General features: G+C 34.4%; 3 protein-coding genes across 3 annotated transcripts; 2 read left to right on the top strand and 1 right to left on the bottom strand.

Annotated features, from left to right (window-relative positions):
• Positions 1–2262: 2262 nt before the first annotated feature.
• LOC114744130 (argininosuccinate synthase, chloroplastic) lies at positions 2263–5511 on the top strand (the record flags this gene model as incomplete). Its single annotated transcript, XM_028932320.1, is given in 7 exon segments — positions 2263–2343; positions 2780–2828; positions 2990–3172; positions 3583–3657; positions 3733–3918; positions 4558–4646; positions 4843–5511. Coding segments are annotated over 7 exon segments (1216 nt in total), but the record flags the coding sequence as incomplete, so codon positions are not given.
• An 811-nt stretch (positions 5512–6322) lies between these two features.
• LOC114744129 (probable inactive leucine-rich repeat receptor-like protein kinase At3g03770) lies at positions 6323–10478 on the bottom strand. Its single transcript, XM_028932319.1, has 7 exons — positions 8849–10478; positions 8433–8566; positions 8033–8273; positions 7582–7793; positions 7472–7497; positions 7190–7301; positions 6323–6721 (listed from the first exon to the last, which is right to left on the bottom strand). The coding sequence occupies exons 1-7, from the start codon at positions 10122–10124 to the stop codon at positions 6485–6487; spliced, it is 2238 nt and encodes a 745-aa protein (XP_028788152.1). The 5' UTR covers positions 10125–10478; the 3' UTR covers positions 6323–6484.
• A 5770-nt stretch (positions 10479–16248) lies between these two features.
• Positions 16249–19868, top strand: LOC114744127 (nucleolar protein 56-like). The gene is made up of 8 exons (XM_028932317.1): positions 16249–16505; positions 17277–17491; positions 17627–17784; positions 17968–18155; positions 18234–18486; positions 18723–18871; positions 18958–19092; positions 19278–19868. Exons 1-8 carry the CDS (start codon positions 16301–16303, stop codon positions 19640–19642), a joined length of 1668 nt encoding a protein of 555 aa, XP_028788150.1. The 5' UTR covers positions 16249–16300; the 3' UTR covers positions 19643–19868.
• Positions 19869–20099: the final 231 nt, after the last annotated feature.

Consider the following 20099-nt stretch of genomic DNA (forward strand, 5'->3'; position numbering starts at 1 on the left):
TTCAGACTATTAAACATTATTAAATATTACTGAACCTCTAAATGAAAATGTACCCAAAAAAATTCTTACTATAAAAAACATTTAAAAAAAAGCCAAATTCATTCCATACTCTCTTTCTCGGATTAACCTCACTCTGCTTTAATTATCATTTCAAGATATTGTAACTTTAAAATTATTTAAATTACTTTTTTAATTATTTCCCTCCCTCACAAATTTTTATTTATGGCAATTTATTACTTCTTCAAATTTTCTTCTGTCGATCATACATAACGAAAAATCATATTGATCAACTTATTAAAATTAAAAACATTATATATATATTTTTTCCTTTTCTTTTTCGTTTTTTTTAAAGACACATAAAATTCACATCCTTCCTATATTGTTTTTTTTTTTTTGGCCTGACCTTCCTATATGTTATTTATTTACCCCACTTCTAATTTTTATCACGTGGTTCTGCCAATGTGAGGGAACCACGTGGCACTTGATGAGCGATAACTAATATAAACGAGGGAAATGCATGGCGGGCATGAAGTGCATGGCAATGTTTTCAGTTTTCGTTGCCTTCTGCTGAAACCGTTTCTGGTTTTGCTACTGATATTCATTCCGCACTTTGCTATTTGCTATCCATGTTTTTCAAATTAAAGTACAGCTAGCCTCACAGGCATCTCTTTTTTCTTTTTCTTTTTTTCATTTTCCGCAAAATTTTGACGAAAAAGCAAAAAGAAGATAGCGTGAAAATCAGAAGCAATGGCAGCTGCGGTGCTTGGGAGAGTGGTATGGAAAATAAGTTTAATCTATGTTGCCCTAACAACAAGACGTCGTCGAGGGTCAGAGTGGCTTCGAAGCTTGGGTTCGCCTCTTCACAATTGAGTGGATTCCAATTCTTGCATCGCTTGCTCTCGCCGTTCACTAAAATTGGGCGCAACCCCTTTCTGCAGCGCCATTGCTACCTGCTTCACAACCTGTTGCTCGTAATTCTTCTCTCTGTTTTGTGTCCCATTATATTTCCTTTCCCTTTATTTTCAAAACTTCGTAACTTTTACTTTTATTCTGAATTTGACTCATTCATCTCGTGGCTCTGAACTAATCGATAAAGAGATAATACTTTGGCGGCCTGTCATGCTTCCATTCCGTGCATGCTCTGTTGTTATGGAGCCCTGTCAGTATTTTTATAAATTGACTGCGCTGCGCGAAAATTATAGGATTATACGTCGCCTTGCAAGATGCTTGAAGTGAAGGAAATTGAATTTGTTTTATCTTATTAGACGACTTTGCCAGGTTGCTTTCTTCCTTGTCTTGTCTTCTTTTTCCACCAGTGTACGTAGTGTGTCCAAAGGAGCACAGACCGCAAAGAAATATCCTTTTTTCTCTCAACTACTCTAATTACTTCCATAGCTTTTCATACGTTGTTCTTTTTTTTTTTTTTTTAAATTTCTTTGATTTTGATACAATCCAACTCATCTTCTGTTGGATTAAATTATAGTAATTTGAACTTAATTAGATATTTATCATATGTAACCGGCGATTTGATCGTGTGCAGATATATAGCTTAATGCGCTCACCTCTGGCAGATTTATATTTCATTTCTGTTATGCTTGGACAGGAAGATAAATAGTGATCTGCTCCGTATTTGCCACTCCATCATTTTCTTTTAATGATTTAAGGGATAGACAGTAAGTTTTTTTTCTCTTGGCCGGCGGATAGATAGTAATTGTTGAAAATTATAAGCAAAATTAAACCTATGGCCTCCTACTTACAGGAAAATTTTCATGCTTCTAAGTCATAACGTCATTAACTCTACTTTACTTTAAGAGACCCATGTATACCCCTGTACTCATGCTCAATGTCTGCTTTAAAATTGCTCGGAGAAGTTATGAGTTACAATCATTTGACCCCTTTTTTTTTTGCATAGTATGCTAATCTTTGTTATCAATAGTTTTTAAAGTTGTCCAATTCTGAGCATGACAATGGTCATCATGGTTACACTCGTATGCAGATCTTGAGCCACAACAAGCAAAGACTGCATGTTTAGAGTGTTTTCAATATAATAGATCTCATCTCAATTGTTATGTACCCTTCCAATTTAAATTTTCGCTTTAGTTATTGAAAAAATTAATCATTCATCCGCCTTCTCGTACTTGCCTGCGCTTTAAAATCATGTCACAACATCCATATAGTCTCACAAAAATATTTTTGACATGCAGTAACAAGAGCAGTTTTAACCAGCGATACAGAAACAAAAGTTCCTGATATCAAGGGCAGCGGGCTTCGTGGAAAATTAAATAAGGTTGTGCTAGCTTACAGCGGTGGCTTAGACTCATCAGTAATTGTTCCATGGCTAAGGTATATATGGTGTTTTTTTGACCCTTACTGATCACCATAGCTAAACTTCCGTTGCAAGTTTGCAGAATTTGATTCCCTTGTCTGATTTTATAGATCCTGAATAACAATAATTAGGGTTATGGAGAATTTTATTCTTTTTTTCTTATACTGATTTGTTGAAGAGAACTAGAGGCGTTTCCTTGCACACTAGGTAAAGTCCGAAGAATATATATAGTGATTTGGATATAGACAAGCTAATAGACTTGAACTTTTGTAGAAAAAGCATGGAAGGGAAATAATGGGGATCTTTAGTTTTTTTTTTTTTTTAATTCAGATATTTTTTTTAACTCTGGTTTTACTGTTAAAAGCTTATTCGTCACGTGATTGATGCTTGGTTGCGCCTAATATCATTTCATTCTTGTTATAATTCCTTTCTTCGATGACCTTTAATTTGCAGAGAGAATTATGGCTGTGATGTCGTTTGCTTCACAGCTGATGTTGGCCAAGTATGTTATAACTAATAGACATCATTTCCTATAATCAATGCTATTCTTGTGTTGTTGGGAAAGATGAAAAGATGCTTCATGATTGTATATTTCAATGAAGTTTACTACGCCTATATTATTCTCTTTTCTGTGTGTTTGATATTTAACGTCAAACTCTACAGGGTGAAAAAGAATTTGAAGGTTTAGAAGAGAAGGCCAAAGCCAGTGGAGCCTCTCAGTTAGTAGTGAAGGATTTGAAGGAGGAATTTGTTCGGGATTATATATTCCCTTGCTTGCGTGCTGGTGCAATATATGAGAGAAAGTATCTTCTAGGGACTGCAATGGCTCGCCCTCTTATGGCAAAAGTATATTTTGAAACATTTTTGCCTCTAAGTTTGATATATTCAATCAGCTCCTATGATAGAAACAAATAACAGTATTAACTGTATTCACATTTCTTCAGCTAATGGTTGGTACGATTTTAGGCTCTGGCCTTCTAATTTCAACCTAGTGCCTTTTTTAGTCATAAATCTTTTGGTGAAAAAGAGGAAAAGAAAATAAAAGTCAAATTCTGATGTGTCAGGTCTCTCAACTTCTAAAAGTACACGTTTTTCGAAGAGAGAAAAGAAATAGTCAGTTAAAACCCAGACTCTATGTGGAGCCCACATGGCTGTGTCTCTCTTCCACAAGCACTTCTCCTAATAGAGAGAAGAAGAAGAACTTGGTCCTTATCTAAGATACTTGTTTTGTTATTTTTATGTATATTTGCTAATAGACCATGGTAGATGTTGCAAAAGAAGTTGGAGCAGATGGCGTGGCTCATGGTTGTACTGGGAAAGGAAATGATCAGGCATGTCTTAGAATTACGTCCAAAGATATTTTTGTCGCCATTTTTTTTCTTCTGACACAAGTTAGTATCATATAGGTTCAATTTGAGCTCACATTCTTAGCTTTGAATTCCAAGCTTAGTGTTGTGGCTCCATGGAGGGAGTGGGACATTACAGGTAGGGAAGATGCTATTGACTATGCAGAGAAGCATAAAGTGCCTGTTCCTGTGACAAAAAAGTCCATATACAGCAGAGACAGAAACATTTGGCACCTTAGTCATGAGGTAAAATTACAAAGGTTTCTTATTTATTTTCAAAACCTATATATAGATTTTCCTTAAAACGAAAAGCAAATGACCCAAATTTCAATTGAGTTTTGTTGAAATGTACTAGTCTTTCACATATATTTTTGAAGTGTACATAAACCTCCTTTGAAAATAGAGGAGATGTATGGGCAGTTTCCTCTGTTATGTTTTATTTTCTACATGTCTTTTTCTCTTTTTGGCTAGAAGCTTGAATGAAAGAGACTTCCAAGGTTGCAAGTCATTGAGACGTATAATAATCTGTTCCAGGTTTCACATAAGTATACAGATTCTTCTAATTAAGCAAATTTACTGTAAGTAATTCCAAGGTATCTTCTTTTTAGTACTGGATGTTACCATAATAAACCTCTATAAATCTTTTTAATTTACGTTTGTTTTTAATTCCAGGGCTTTTTGAGATTATTAAAAGAACCCAATGGTTTGATTAGTTATGACATTTGAATCATCAAATTGAATGCATAATTTGATTTTCGTATTCCAAATATGTAGGTTAATGTATCTACTGTTATTCTTTTTGCTGAGTCCTAAAAACCAGAAATTATAGGCATACAGATATTGATATTGCTTTCTGCTATTTTCGCAATCTGTGTGACGCTGAAGGGTGATATATTGGAAGACCTAGCAAACGAGCCGAAAAAGGAAATGTACATGATATCTGTGGATCCAGAGGATGCTCCAAATCAAGCAGAGTATATAAATCCTTATGCTCTTATTCTGCTATGAAGCCCCAAAACTTTAAAAACAGTATCGGACTACGCACTTCGAATTGCAATTAAACATTGAATATTTTGTCTAGTGGTGATTTCTTTCCCGTGTATATAGTGTCACATATCTATATTATTAATATTGGTGCTTCATAGTGTTCAAGTTTCTGCTATCTTGCAGATATGTGGAAATTGGGATAGAGTCAGGATTACCTGTTTTGCTTAATGGGAAGAGGCTTTCACCAGCATCCTTGCTCTCTGAACTCAATGAAATTGGGGGAAGGCACGCTGTTGGCCGGGCCGACATGATCGAGAACAGGCTTGTGGGTATGAAGGCTCGAGGAATTTATGAAACTCCTGGGGGAACCATCCTTTTCACAGCAACACGTGAGTTAGAGTGTTTGACACTTGACAGAGAAACAATCCAAGTGAAAGATTCATTAGCCTTGAAATATGCAGAGTTAGTGTATGTGGGAAAGTGGTTTGATCCTCTTCGAAAGTCCATTGATGCCTTCATGGAGAAGATCACAACAACCACAACAGGTTCTGTGACATTGAAACTATACAAAGGCTCTATTACTGTGACTGGCCGGAACAGCCCTTACAGCTTGTACAGGCAAGATATTTCATCTTTTGAGAATGACCCAATCTATGATCAAGCTGATGCTACTGGGTTTATACAGATATATGGCCTTACAACAAGGGTGAGAGCAATGCTTGAGCAGGGTATCTAATACTTCTTTTTCTCCAATTCTGTGTATTTTTACTGGGAAATACCACTGACTTCATTGTTCTCATATCTATGGTATCTCAACTTCACATTCAGTTCCTCTAATGTGTTTGGCATCAAGGTTGAGGCATGTAAGCGGATATTTTGTACTTCAAAAGCTGTTTTAGACCTTTCACTTGTGTTTGGCATAATGTTTTCTACAGCTCAATTCTGGCCCAACCAACTTACGTTAAAAGTGATGTATCTTTAGTCTTTATATTGCTTTTTCCAAAAACAAAAAAGCCGTGTCACTAACGTGGAGAGAGAAGGGGAAAATGACGCTGAAATAAAAAACGGAAAAAAAAATCTTTTAAAATGTGAGTCTCACCTTGTTTTAATAAAAGAAAAAATAAATATACTCTAAATTGGAAAAAACATGAAATAGTATTCGAAAGCCATATGTCCAAAAAAAACATATTAAATATATCCACTTAAATTTTGTAGTATTTACAATTTCTTTTCAATATACATTAACTCTTTTTATTTTTATAATTTTAATTTTAATATTTCTCTTGAAATTATCAAATTATATAGTATATAAATACATGTATTTAATAAAACTTATCTTATTTTCAGTCACTTTACATTTTAATTTACTTTGCAATTATATCATTTAAACAAGTTTTAGTTTGTCAAACTAAGGTTTTTTTCTTCATAAAAGTCTATTTAAATATAAATTACACTAAACTAACTATCTTTTACACTAGTTTCAAAATTTGCAAGAGTCAGCTGAGATAAAACTTTGGCTATATCTAGAGAGGGCTGTTGTATTTTCTCCTGAAAATGTTAGGAATGTAAGTAAAACTTGGAAGTCCCCGTTTAAGAACCATATAGATCCAACTCCTATACCAAAGTTATCAGAACTAAATTTGCTTCAAGAGCCATTAGAGGGACGATATATGGTAATAATCATTGGTGTTCACAAAAGTTAAGAAATTTGGTACATAGTTGAATGAACATGAATTTGGTTCCTAACTAACTGGAATATTTGTCACCACCCACAGAATCAAAACCATTGTTGTCATGTTTCAGAAGAAAAAGTTTCAAAATTGTGTTACTGATGATGTGGTGTGGTAGGATTTAATCTGTGATCTGCATCAGAATTTGCTTGAACTTGAGAAGCATATTGTAAGTTCCAAAGGACATCTTCAATGGATGGTCGGCTCCAAGATTCAGTGGAAATGCTTTTGTTTGTGATGGAAATCACAATGAACAAAGATTCTTGGCAGCAACTTGCTTGCACTGCTGGGTCCACTATCTGCTTCCACCCATCTTCACTGTTGAAACACGCCTGCAATTTACAGTAATATAATTCAGTGTGCTAAATTAACAAACTTCATCGGTCCGAACCCAACCCCAAAGAAATCATCAACTTCAAATGATGAAGTTTTTAAATCATAAACAATACAGCTCATTAATGCATGAGAACTGATCTGATTACATGGCTAAGGAACTTGTTGCAGAAAAAAGAAAAATTGAATGAAGTGGGATTTGTAACATCTTTCCAGTTATTGTGTGATTATTATGAATAATCATGCATGTATTCTGGCCCAATTTGGTATGGAAAAGAAAAAAAATTTTTATTACGCAAATAACGAGATATACAACATATATTATATCCTTATTTATGATTACCCATCAGTTTTTTTTTTTTTTAAAAAAAGGACAGTGTCATTTTTATCCACAAAACTATTTTTTTTCTTGTTTTATTTTCTTTCCATTGTCTTAATTCTATACACCAAACAAGACGAATACATACCATTACATTTGGCAAGATTGCTTCTTTTTTAGCAGATACTGAAGGTCCAAGAAGTGCCTCAAGAAGTATAAATCCAAAGCCATAAATATCATCTTCTAATCTTTTCATTTCCCTGAAATTACAGATATTGAGAAAATCACTCACACGTAAAAAACTCAAAGAAGGACTTGCCCAAAAAAAAAATTCAACTACTGCTGAAATTCTGATAAATCTATCAGAATTCATCTGATTTCTTGTGTACCAAGGAATTAATGAGTTACTTTAATCAATGGAAATCTTTACCATGATCCAGCGTTCTCTCCTTTTCCCTACAAAACACAAGATGAATTGTAATCACTGATATGAACAACGTTTTGCAAGACCAACAAGGAAAAAGAAACAAGAAGCCATACCTCACTCATGTCAGCTTCCTCTGAGATAATGGACAATCCATAGTCACTCAATTTCGCAGTCCAATTCTCATTAAGCAATATATTGTTCGTTTTGAGTTGGTTCTTGACGAAGCCGGGTATCATCCCGGTGTGCAGAAAGTGAACTGCCTTGGCAATGCTAACCAAAACCGCCAATCTCTCAGACCAACTGAAGACCTTGCCGGAACTTGTTCCTACACATACAATCCTGACTTAATTAAAAAGTTGCATACAAAGTCAACAGCTTCAGAAACTGAATTCCTTGAGGCCGAAGTTTCATTCATTGTTATAATTGCTTCAGGTATTGCTTAGTATGCAGGTGATAATCTGATCTCTTAAGTGATTGGAAATTTGGCATGAAACATCATCATCATCCCCATATAAATAGGTTTTCAGGCACTTCAGAAAGTTAACTTATAAGTGATGGTCTTACCAGATAGGTAGCTCCGGAAGCTTCCATTGTGAACGTATTCATATATGAGAAATACGTTTGTGCCATTATTTTCTGCTACAACACCATCAATGCAGTGACCCAAAAGAGATACAAGATGAGGATGACGAAGCCTTGCAAGCAAATCCAACCTCAGTTTGAAATTCCTGAATGAATACTTTTTTGACAATGGCAGGCTCCTTATTGTAACTTGCTTCCCATTTTCTAGCTTTCCTCTGTAAAGCTGCAACACAAGGGAGAAATTTTCATGAGTAACGAATGCTAAAGATTTAACCATATGGCTTCGAGCTATAAGAAAACGCACGCATCAGGTTATTATTAGAGAACCAGATAATGACACTTAGAAACTGAACAGTAAGTTTTGCCTCCAATTGAGTATTACCTTCCCGTATAAATTTTCACCCATAAAGGTAGAGTCGTGAAAATTATTTGTAGCTTGTTTGAGCTCTTCAAGAGAATAGGGCCGACACACGGGCAGCTCTTCTTTGCCTAACTTGGAAGCTTGAGAAATAAATCCTGAAAATTGGCAAATAAAAAATTAAAACTACAATCACTGCTTATGTTCGTTCTCAATAATGGCCAGAAAAAGATTATTATTCACCCAAGATTTTGATGAGAGGAAATGCACAATTCAATCCTACCGGAATTTTACTGTTAATGAGAAACAGAACAAATGTACATCTTTCAAAGACTAGCAAATAGCAAGTCAAATACTTTTAGGACAAAATCATGTGAGAATAAGATCAGACAATATTTGAGTCGTGTGTGTTTGTGTGTTAAAAGATGAAGACAACCTACTTGCATTAGCCAGAATCTCACTGGAGAGCCCAACTGCAGTTGTCGAGCTATCTTGAACTGTTTTATTCAATAGATGCTGCTCTGAGATTCCTCTATGGCAACATCTTCCGCACACAACAATGCCCAGAGCCAGAACCACTATTATTAGAAAAGCTCCAATAATTACACCAACTAAAATTCCAACTCTGAAAGTGTTCTTCTTCACATGAACCTCTGTGCAGTATGATACTGCATGCTGATGCTGAAACTTGGAGGATAAGCAATTTCCTTCAAGGTTAACAACCCTGTTTTCTGACTCTGTTCCCAGACAAGAAGGCAAGAAACCCATCAATTTGTTGTGTGAGATATCAACAAATCTGAGTTTGCTGCCACATTTTAGATTGCTATGAAGGGAGCCACTTAACATATTTGATGCCAAATTCAAGAAAACGATACTGGGCAAAGAGAAAATCTCAGAAGGAGGCGATCCTGTGAGTGTATTGAATGAAATGTCTAGCTGTTTAAGTCCATTTAGCTGACCATATTGCTCGGGAATTTCACCTGAGAACGAGTTTTTGCTCAGAAAAAGCCTCATTAACCCTTTTGGCATATTTGGCAGTGTAGAGGCCAATCTATTCTCTCTCAAATCCAGCACTTCTAAAGCACTCAAAGCACTAAAGTCTCCTAACTGACCCTTCAATCTGTTATTACTCAAGCCAAGAACTGTCAGATTAGTCAAAGAATTGAACCAAACGGGAATTGTACTGTTGAAAAAGTTGTCATCGAGTGCAAGAACTCGAAGATTGGCAATGTTAGAAATCTTTGGAGGGATTGACCCATAGAGAAAGTTTGAACTCAAGTCCAAATGGTCAAGCTCATTTAGTCTCTGGATTTTATTAGGTAGCGGACCCCACATGCCCAAAGAAACGAGACGAAGGACTTTCAAGCTAGTTAACCTGGCAAGAGTAGCCACAAAAGAATCCATAGAGAAGTTTTCTGACAATGTCTGATTCGGAATAGGAGAACCATTAAAATCACTAACCTTTGATGGGTTAGCATCGCCCACTATGCTTAGTTCAGTGACAAAACTTCCCTGGCATGTGACATTTACTTGTGAAGAAGGAGAAGAAGAGCAAAAAGATGACCAACGATTCTTCCATATATCTAGTTGTTTTGGGTACTCCAAGTGCTTCTTCAGCTGAAGAAGCACTTGGACTTGAGATGATTGCAGCTGAGAAGCAGAACACAAGCACCAAGAAGCAAAACAGAGTAGCAGAACCAAGTTATGAAACCCCATGAAAAGTTTCTCTGTTTCAAGAAGCAGAGCAATCACAAATAGAAGCAGTGGTGGGAATATATGGAGAAATTCTGGGATTTTTTGCTTGAAAACCAAAGTGGGGTACTTGAAGATTGATGCATTTAGTGCTTGCACATGGGGGAGCTCTTTGTTCAAGGAGCAATAATGGAGGTCAGCAAGCTTTGCCCTCTCGCCAAGTGGAAAGGTAAGAGACAGAGAGAGTCACTCTGCTGCTTCGGACCACAAGAAAAATTATACCACCATAAGAGAATGGAACAGTCGGGAAGAAATTCAATTAATAAGATGGAATCATGAATCTATCTGTCCATCTATTCTGTCCGTACTCCCTCGTTTCATTGAAAATCAATACTGTTTCAGGGATTCGAGTCGATTCGTTTATCTTCGAAATTGACAGAGTTATAAATACAGGACCCGCACACATTTCATAATGACTTTTATCACTTGAGTGAGCTTTACGTACCCATTGGTAAATAATAATCAAGGGATTTAAAATCCATGCTTTATTTTAAAAACAGAGGAAGTGGACTACTGGGTCGTTTCAGGCTCATCTAACACTCTCATTTCTGAACGGCAAAAAAAAAAAAAAAACACTCATTTCTGAACCTTAAAGTCATTCCCTTCATGTGTGAGTGGGAGAGCCTGGCCGTATTTTTGTAGCCTTCCCCGAAGCTCTTTATTTACTTGGAAGTATCTCTCCAGCGTGATGAGCAAAGATCTTTTGTAATTTTTTTAACAATATAAAAAAAAAGGGAAAAAAAGGTTGTCAGACTCAGAACAAGTTGCGAGTAAAATAGTGTGTGGTGTCTGGCCAAAAAAAAATCGTGTGTGATGGCAGGCTGTTATTTTTATTTTGGATAAGGAAGGATGAATATTTATATTTATTGACAAGGGCACATGACTTTGAAACTGGAGTTGGCTGAGCTCCTTCCCATGTCTTGACAGGCTGGCTCTCCGATCCGCACCTTCTATTTTAGGGTTTGATTGATGGTTTGATGTGTAAGAGGTGATTTGATTTTTATGTTGATGTTAAATATAAAATTTTAATTTATTTTATTTTTATATTTATTTTATTTAGATAATTCTTCTAATAAACTTATTAATTAATAAGGATATTTTAGAAAATATAATACCTATTTATTATAAATAATTAATTTAATTTATTTTCTTAATCTATTCAAATGAGTAAACTAGCTCTTATATTTAAGAGCAGAGGTAATACTCTCTCCGTTTCTTATTATAAGAAACGAATAACCGAATTACGTTGATAAAAAAACAGTTAAAATTAGTTAAGAACAATTAATTTGTAAAAAGTATAATTTTTTGCCAAAAATACCTTCATTAATAAGGAGAAAGAGCATGAGAGAGAACAATGGTAAATTATTAAAAGAAAAAGAAGTGGGAAGGAGGGAGAATGTAAGTTGGAAACAATAAATATGGGTAAAATAGGAAATCAACACAAAAAAGTAGTGACAACTTTTAAGTGTCTCTTATATATAGGAACATGCCATAAGCATCAAATGTCTCTTATAATAAAGAACGGAGGGAGTATCAATTAACTAATTTGGAGAATTGCAATAAAATTCCACCCAAGAGAATTAAATAAAAAAATAAGAAAATTGTAATAAAATCCTACTCAAGAGAATTAAGTACAAAAAAGTCTCTTAAATTATCAAATTATTTTGAAGTTCTAAAAGATCTTATTACAAGAGATTTTATTTGTTTAATTATTAAATTACTTTTTTTTTGTAAGTATGTGTTGATAACTGAAAGAACAATTATTAACAACTTAAAGTGTAACAACTGACAATTATCACGACAGATATTAATAACACATTCTCTCAACCCATCACAAAAATATAATGTATGAATTGTCAATAGTTAACGCGATAGTTGTTAATCGTTACACCTTGTGTTATTAATGACTACATTTTTAATTGTCAATGTATACTTTTAAAAAAACAAAGGTAATTTAGTAATTAAATAAATAAAATTTATTATAATGAGGTCCCTCAAAACTTCAAATTAATTTAATTATTTCAAAAGACATTTTTGTATTTAATTATCTTAGGTGGGATCTTATTATAATTTTTCAAATGTTACTATTTTCAAGGGTCGGTTAACTAATTTGGAGAAGTTAAAGAATTTACTAGATTACTTTTAAGTATTAATATTTATTATTTTTTTAAACTAATTTGTGTAGTTTATAAATTGCTGCATAATCTAATGATACATATAAATATTTTAGAGGGGTCGTATAATATATGTTATGATTAAATAATTTAGTAATAATTAATTTATCAAATTAGTCAGTCTTATATTAAGAGTGAGTGTGTGTGTGTGGGTGTGTTTTTTTTGGTTCAGTAGAGCTTTGTTTTATACCATGTGGTCATGACACGAGGCAGCAAAAGGGGATCTGGCATGGAACATCTGGTTACTTGAGTGCGCCCTCGGCAATTTTCTGTATTATGTTTATATAACCGACTACTTTGTAATAAAGCTTTGCTACTGGTATGCTTCTCCCCAGAAATTTTTTCTTTAATGAAGTACTATTTCTGGTTTTTAATATAAAAACTTATCTGATTTCTGTTTTCATCATAAATATATAACAACAATCTACTTTATCTCTTATATTTATTTATTTTTTTAATATAGTTTTTGTAATAATAATAGTTTTGACTAATACATTTGATCAGTAATATTTAAAAAAAAAACACTTTTTTGTTTCAAATAACTGATTTAACTAATTTTTTAATCTATTTAAATTAATTAATTAGTTTTATATTAAGTATAGAAAATAGTAGGATCCAAACTCTCATGCGTGTTTTCAACTAAACCTTAGAGTTGTGAAATACACTCAACAGAGACATGCTTGTGTAGACGAGGTGACAAAGTCCAACTTTAAGGGAAGACCAGAAACTGAAGGGGTGTTTGGATAGAAACTAAACCATAGTTTCATAAATGTTTTTACGGATTACGAAGTAAATATGTGGAGGAGATTACCTCGTTTTGCGAAAAAGTATTTCTGAAATTACGGTTTTGGGTTTCCCAAACACTCCCTAAAAATGAAAGCAATGAGAAGGCCCGCGTCGGTACACGAGCAGCCTCCGCAGCCACCTGCGATGACAGCCACTATTCAAGATGGTCATCCACTCCTAATATTCTTATATTTGGGCTGCTTTTCATATGCAGAATGTTAACATGAAAAATAAAAAAATACTAACTATAAAACCTAATTAACTAATTTAAATAGATTAGAAAAATAAGTTAATTTAGTTATTTATAATAAATATATATTTTTAAAATATCATTACTAATCAAATTTATTGACTAAAACTACTATTATTAGAATGACCATCTGAAAGGAAAAAATAGATATAAGAAACAAAGCGGATTAAGGTATTATATTTAGAACTAAAATAAAAATCAAATAAGATCTTATGTTAAGAATCGAAAGTAATATATATACAAACACAGATATACATGACCACGCCGTGTGAGGACAAAATCCTTAATTTTTACTGGGTTCATTATTAGGGATTTAATATTTTTAACTTTTGCATATATTATCCTCTTTCAAGTTGTACTCCTACCAAAAACAATTTAGATCATGCTTGGAACCCTTTTGGGCTTTTCATAATAACAGACGATTTACTTTCTACAATATGGCCTCATAAACCTTGTGATATGAACACTCTCTTTTAAGCCGAAAGACCACAAGTTTCATCCTATCTAAATGTGGAGTTGTTAGAGCTTGTCCTTCTTTTTTTTTTTTTGGGGTCAGACTTCTAATTTTTTTTGTTTAAAGGACTATTTTTTAATCTTTGGGAGTGGTTTAAAAAATGTGCCTGCTTTGTTGAAATAAACTCAACGCCAACTTGTATTCTCATTATCATCTGTCACTATCACAGTCCCTCCCCATTACGTCTGACACTAAACCAAGTATATCAAATGTGCAATGTAATCTTGTTGCCAGACTATCCTTGAAGTAGTGATGGCCATTCTAAAAAACATTATGGTACACTATATCATGTAATCTTCAACATTTTCGCTCAAATTAATTGTTCTAAAGGAAAAAATTAACATGTCAATCTTTTATCTCATTTTTAATTAAATCCTTTTGAAGTTTTTATAATTTTCTCAATTATAGTTGGCCAAAAAAAAAAATCTCAGTTACATATGCAATGACTCTTGTTTTGGGAGAAAATAACGTTATTTGAGAAGTTTGAATTTGTGGGTTGAACCCTATGGATGAAAAATGATACTATGAAACTTGTCTATAATGAAAGGATTAATATAATTTTTAGTTTCTTAAATTCGTCTTTATTTTCAGTTTTGCTCTATCAAGTTTTAAGTTATAGGTTTTGAATCTCTTAAGTTTTTTTTTATTCTTGATAACTTAATAAAAACATAGACCATGTTTATTCTTGAGAGATCAAAACCTTTGATATAAAATTTGAGGAATCAAAGATTGCGTAAACCTTAATGGAAATTGACGTTTGGCTTTCCATCAAAAGAGAATTAGTGTTTGGGTTGCCAGTGATTGCTATTATCATGGGTAGGATGGGACAACGGGTTTAGCGGTCGAGCTTATGTTTTGAGCTTCAAAGCATTGATCTCACCCCAGCCGTTATTGTAAAATTCAGCATCCTTATACCAAAAAAAATTGCAAAACCCAAATCAAGTATCTGACTGTGATGAATTTTAATTTGAATTGAATTGTTACCGAAAAAGATATCCCCACTTAATGTTTGACAATGCCTCAACCAGAAAGGACACATACATGTGCTTAGGAAAAAAGAGCTAAGTCATATCTTTTCCAAACTATTTATACATATTCTGTTATTTCTACTATGATATTATATCATCTTACTAATTTTATTATCTGTGGTTGTAAGATGTTCTTTTATAACCACAATGGACTTTTACAATTGAGTTTGTTTGCTGCTTCCATGGATAAATTTTTAAAACGAGTTTAAAGCTTTTTCATCACAGAAGATGTTTGTCAACTTGGTTTGATTTGTTATCACCTTATAAACAATGAGTTTAGCAAATCGGACTGTGACATAAATAATGTATGCCACATTGATATCACATTAATAAGTAATAAACAAAGCTTTGATTTTTCTCAATCCACACTAAAATTACAGAGAAGATATTACCTTTTTAGCTTACCATCTCTGTTTTGGGCCCGCATAGAAGTATCTTTATAAAATTTATTCTATATTAAATAAAATTAAAAAGCATATAAATAATTATAGATGGTTATATTAAATGCTACTCCTCCGGTCCTTATTATAAGACCCAATTTGACTTTTTATTTGGTCCTAATTATAAGACCCAATCCATTTTGTCTCTTATATTTATGCATTTTTTTCCAAGATAGTCCTTCTAATAATGATAGTTTTAGCCAATATACTTAATTAGCAAGGATATTTTAGGAATGACAACACTTATTTATTATAAATAACCAACTTAACTTACTTCCTTAATCTCCTCAAATAAGTTAATTGGGTCTTATAATTAGGACCGGAGGAGTATAATATAATATAAACACATTTTTATTTATGATTAGATTATTTTCTGTCCATCATACTTATGATGAATTATTTTTTTCCCCGAATCAAAGCAAAATGTCAGTCCAAAAAACAAAAGAATCAAAGCAAAAGGAGATTCATAATAACACGATTAAATTATGAGTTATAATAGATAAGAATTTTTTTTAATACAAAAAAGTTTAGGTGAGTTAGATCTCGGAAACTCACCAGGGCTAGGACATGCCTCCAGACTCAGAAAGCACTTACAAAAGTACTTATAAATCACCTACTAATAAGGTCCTCATATCAATAGTGGGATTCGAGGATAAGAATTTGTAAATATGTGATGAAAAAGAAGAATCAAATGTTTCTATCATTGCTAGTCCACCGAAGACGAGAGTCGCTACATGGGTCCCAGCTATTTCAGCGACGACATCCGAGGAGTCAAAACACAAGTATGCATATCGGACGAATGAGATCACTCCTACACAACGTCATCAATTTTGCACTAAAACCCTAAACCCTACTTCGCTTTTTACGCAGTAATCTTCAAATGGTCTTGTTCCTTCCTCTTCCTGCCGCCCGCACATTGTTCTCGCAGGCCTAGGGTTTCTTTCTTCAATGGCTCTCTACCTTCTCCATGAATCCGCTTCTGGCTACGCCCTATTCCATGCTCATGGCCTTGATGAGATTGGGCAGAACACGGAAGCGGTTCGGAACTCTGTTTCTGACTTGAACCGCTTCGGCAAGGTCGTGCAGCTTGCAGCATTTTCTCCTTTCCAATCTGCTCTTGATGCTCTTAAGCAATGCAACTCTGTTTCTGAAGGTAACCTCTCTCATTTTTCACTCTGAACGTGTAGGTTTTGCGAAGCGCTTTGAACTTTTGATCCAATTCGTGTTATGAGCGCCATTACGTGTTAGTATTGGTCTGTGTTCGTGGAATCTTATAGATTGCTCACGTGTTGGCTGAATATTGAAGTTCACTTTGTGTACAAAGTTGGGTTGTAGTCATCCTTTCAGGAACAACTTATTTGCATTTTGTCTCTTGCTTCTGTTAACGCTTGATGAAAAAGCAACGTCAAATTTAGTTGGTAGCGTTAGTTGTTCTTGGTGCATCTCGGAGGTCATGTTAGTGAGAGACATGTAATTTTGGTGGTTTTTTGATCGGTTTACTTAGTTCCATATTATAAATTTGCTGTCTTCTTCTTCTACATCTTCGAGAGGCTGGACCTTGATTTTGTTGGTTGGAAGATGTTTATTCTTCTTAATTAATGAACTTAATATCTGACATTCCACATTTTCACATCATTCCATGCAGCCATTGTTTGGTCAGGAGAAACATCCAAGAGATTGAATTTGAAACTTTGGGTCTCAACTACATGTTTAATAATTCGGAAAATATTGAAGATTCATCTCTGTCCGCAACTCACTTAAATGATGTTTGGCTGGGGTCGATTTTGTGTATTTGCTTATATGATGTTATCATCTGGTTTGGTTTGATGACTGATATGTGTATCTTTGCACAAAATTGAAATCCGATGGTTCAATTCATGGTGCGAATCTTCATCTTATCTTATTAATTATGTCTGGCTTTCAGGTTTGTTGACTGATGAGCTGAGAAGTTTTCTCGAGATTAATCTCCCAAAAGTTAAGGAAGGCAAGAAGGCGAAGTTCAGTTTAGGTGTAGTAGATCCTAAGATTGGTTCTCAGGTCTCTGAAGTGACTAAAATTCCGTGTCAAAGTAATGAGTTTGTGGGTGAGCTGCTTCGAGGTGTCCGGCTCCATTTTGACAGATTTCTCAATGATCTCAAGGTTAGCATTTTCTCTGGGTCCCTTTCAATTTTTTGTATTCCAAGGATATGAATTCCTCCCTTTAATGTAATCATATTTTTCTCTCTATTTTTTTAATTTCATTTTGTTTTTCTTTGACTTTCTGAAATTCCACAGCCTGGAGATTTGGAAAAAGCCCAACTTGGTCTGGGGCATAGTTACAGCAGGGCAAAAGTGAAATTTAATGTTAACCGAGTTGACAATATGGTCATTCAAGCAATCTTCCTTCTTGATACACTTGATAAAGATATCAATTCTTTTTCCATGAGAGTCAGGTATATTATTCGACAAATGTGCAAAGCAATACATATATAATCAAATCCAGTATCGTCATTATATTCCACAACCTTTACTATATTTGGAAAACTGGTGCCATTTGAAGCATGATTTTGAGTAATTAAAAACTTATTTAATGATAGTTAATATTTACTCTGTGCTGGTTCATCAAATCTGTGCAGGGAATGGTATTCATGGCATTTTCCTGAACTGGTGAAGATTGTAAATGACAATTATCTATATGCTAGAGTTGCAAAATATATCGAAGATAAGTCCAAGCTGTCTGAGGACAAACTCTCAGGTTTAACAGACATAATTGGAGATGAAGACAAGGCAAAGGAGATTGTGGAAGCTGCCAAGGCATCTATGGGTAGGATTCTTGTGCTTGTGTTGCATAACTTTAGCGTTATTTTCTATATAAAGCCTTCACTCTCTTGATTTTCTTCAGGACAGGATTTGTCTCCAGTGGACCTAATTAATGTCCAGCAATTTGCTCAGAGGGTAATGGACCTATCTGAGTATAGGAGGAAGCTTTATGACTATCTTGTTACTAAGATGAATGACATTGCACCAAATTTGGCCTCTTTGATTGGTGAAGTTGTTGGTGCGCGATTGATTTCACATGCTGGAAGCCTCACTAATTTGGCCAAGTGCCCCTCTTCTACCCTTCAAATTCTTGGTGCAGAGAAAGCTTTGTTCAGGTTTATAGCTTAGTACCTCTTGTTTTGGTTAACCAAAGCTTGAATTTATTAGTGATGTTAGCAACAAAAAAGGTGCTTCAGATGTAATACTACAAGGTTTTTGATTTTTTTCATTAGCGTTAGGATATCTATTGTACAAGGCCATAGCTAATTTGGTCTTCAATTTTGACACCGATATTGGATTTGCATAGGGAACACAGTTGCTTCTATTAATCATTTGGCTTTGGTGTATTCAGGGCGTTGAAAACCAGAGGCAATACTCCCAAATACGGTCTGATATTCCATTCATCTTTTATTGGTCGAGCATCTGCCAAAAACAAAGGCCGAATGGCTCGCTATCTTGCAAATAAGTGTTCAATTGCATCACGCATTGACTGCTTTTCTGGTTAGCTTCTAACTTGTTAATTGCTGAAATGTAATATATCACTTACCACATCCTTCTGTGAAATACTTTGGTTCTACTTGTTGCAGAAAGGGGTAGTACAGCTTTTGGAGAGAAACTCCGTGAACAAGTTGAGGAGCGACTTGACTTTTATGACAAGGGAGTTGCCCCTCGTAAGAACCTTGATGTCATGAAGGCTGCCATTGAAAGTGCTCAAAATAAAGGTTTGTAGGATTCAATGACACATTATTTTTATCTTTCTGTCTCCTTAAATTTAGCCTTTGAACTCCAAGACTGACTGATTCTGAAAACTCACGATTGCTGCAATACATGGGGATTTGAGAAGTACCCAAATTTTTCTGCGCGAGTTTAGTTGTGTAATTTTGCTGATCTGTAGTTATTATTGCAGATACCGAGATTGCTACAGAAGTGCCTACTGAAGTATCCGCCAAGAAAGGCAAGAAGAAGCCAAAAGCCGCTGCTGCAGATGGAGTTGAAGAAATGGCTGTAGATAAGTCTAACGGTTTTACAAATGGTGATGCATTAGAGGATCACAAATCAGAAAAGAAGAAGAAGAAGAAAGAAAAGAGGAAATTGGATGTGGACACGGAGATGCGGGATGTGGCCGGTCAAGATGATGCAAATAATGCCGAGGCAAATGGAGAAGTTAAGAAGAAGAAGAAGAAGAAAGAGAAAGATGATGACGGAGAAGTACAGGACGCTGCTATTAAGGCCAAGAAGAAGAAGAAATCCAAAAATGAGGATGATGAATAAATTATGAGGCTGCAGATTTTGTTGTAGAATTATTGTCTTATCATTCTGGAAGCTAGGGGAGTATAGATCTTTGTCTTGAATGCGTGCTTTGTGCTACACTAATCTAGATGTCTGATTTCCCTTCATCACAGAAAATTTTGTTCTAGCAAATTTGGGCATCATTATTGTATTGCACTGTTATAACTTCTTTTTTTTTTTGGTTATAATCAATTTTTGTGCCTTGATCTGCCATGATTCATATTAGGAATTTTAAAAACATCTCATATCATATTTCAAATTTCCATGGTCATAATTACTGTTGCTGTTTGATTTAATAAGTGATTTAATTCGTTGGCACATCATGTTGATCTGATAAGATTTCCTAACCGCATTTTCCGATTAATTAAACATGGGTCATGGTGTCTTAGAAATGAATTATATTTCTCGAGCTCAGGTTTCATGTATTTTGAGTACATAC

This window comes from Neltuma alba, unplaced genomic scaffold, assembly GCF_004799145.2.
Source record: "Neltuma alba isolate B1F8T4 unplaced genomic scaffold, ASM479914v2 tig00004271_pilon, whole genome shotgun sequence".
In the NCBI taxonomy this organism is placed as follows: Eukaryota; Viridiplantae; Streptophyta; class Magnoliopsida; order Fabales; family Fabaceae; genus Neltuma; species Neltuma alba.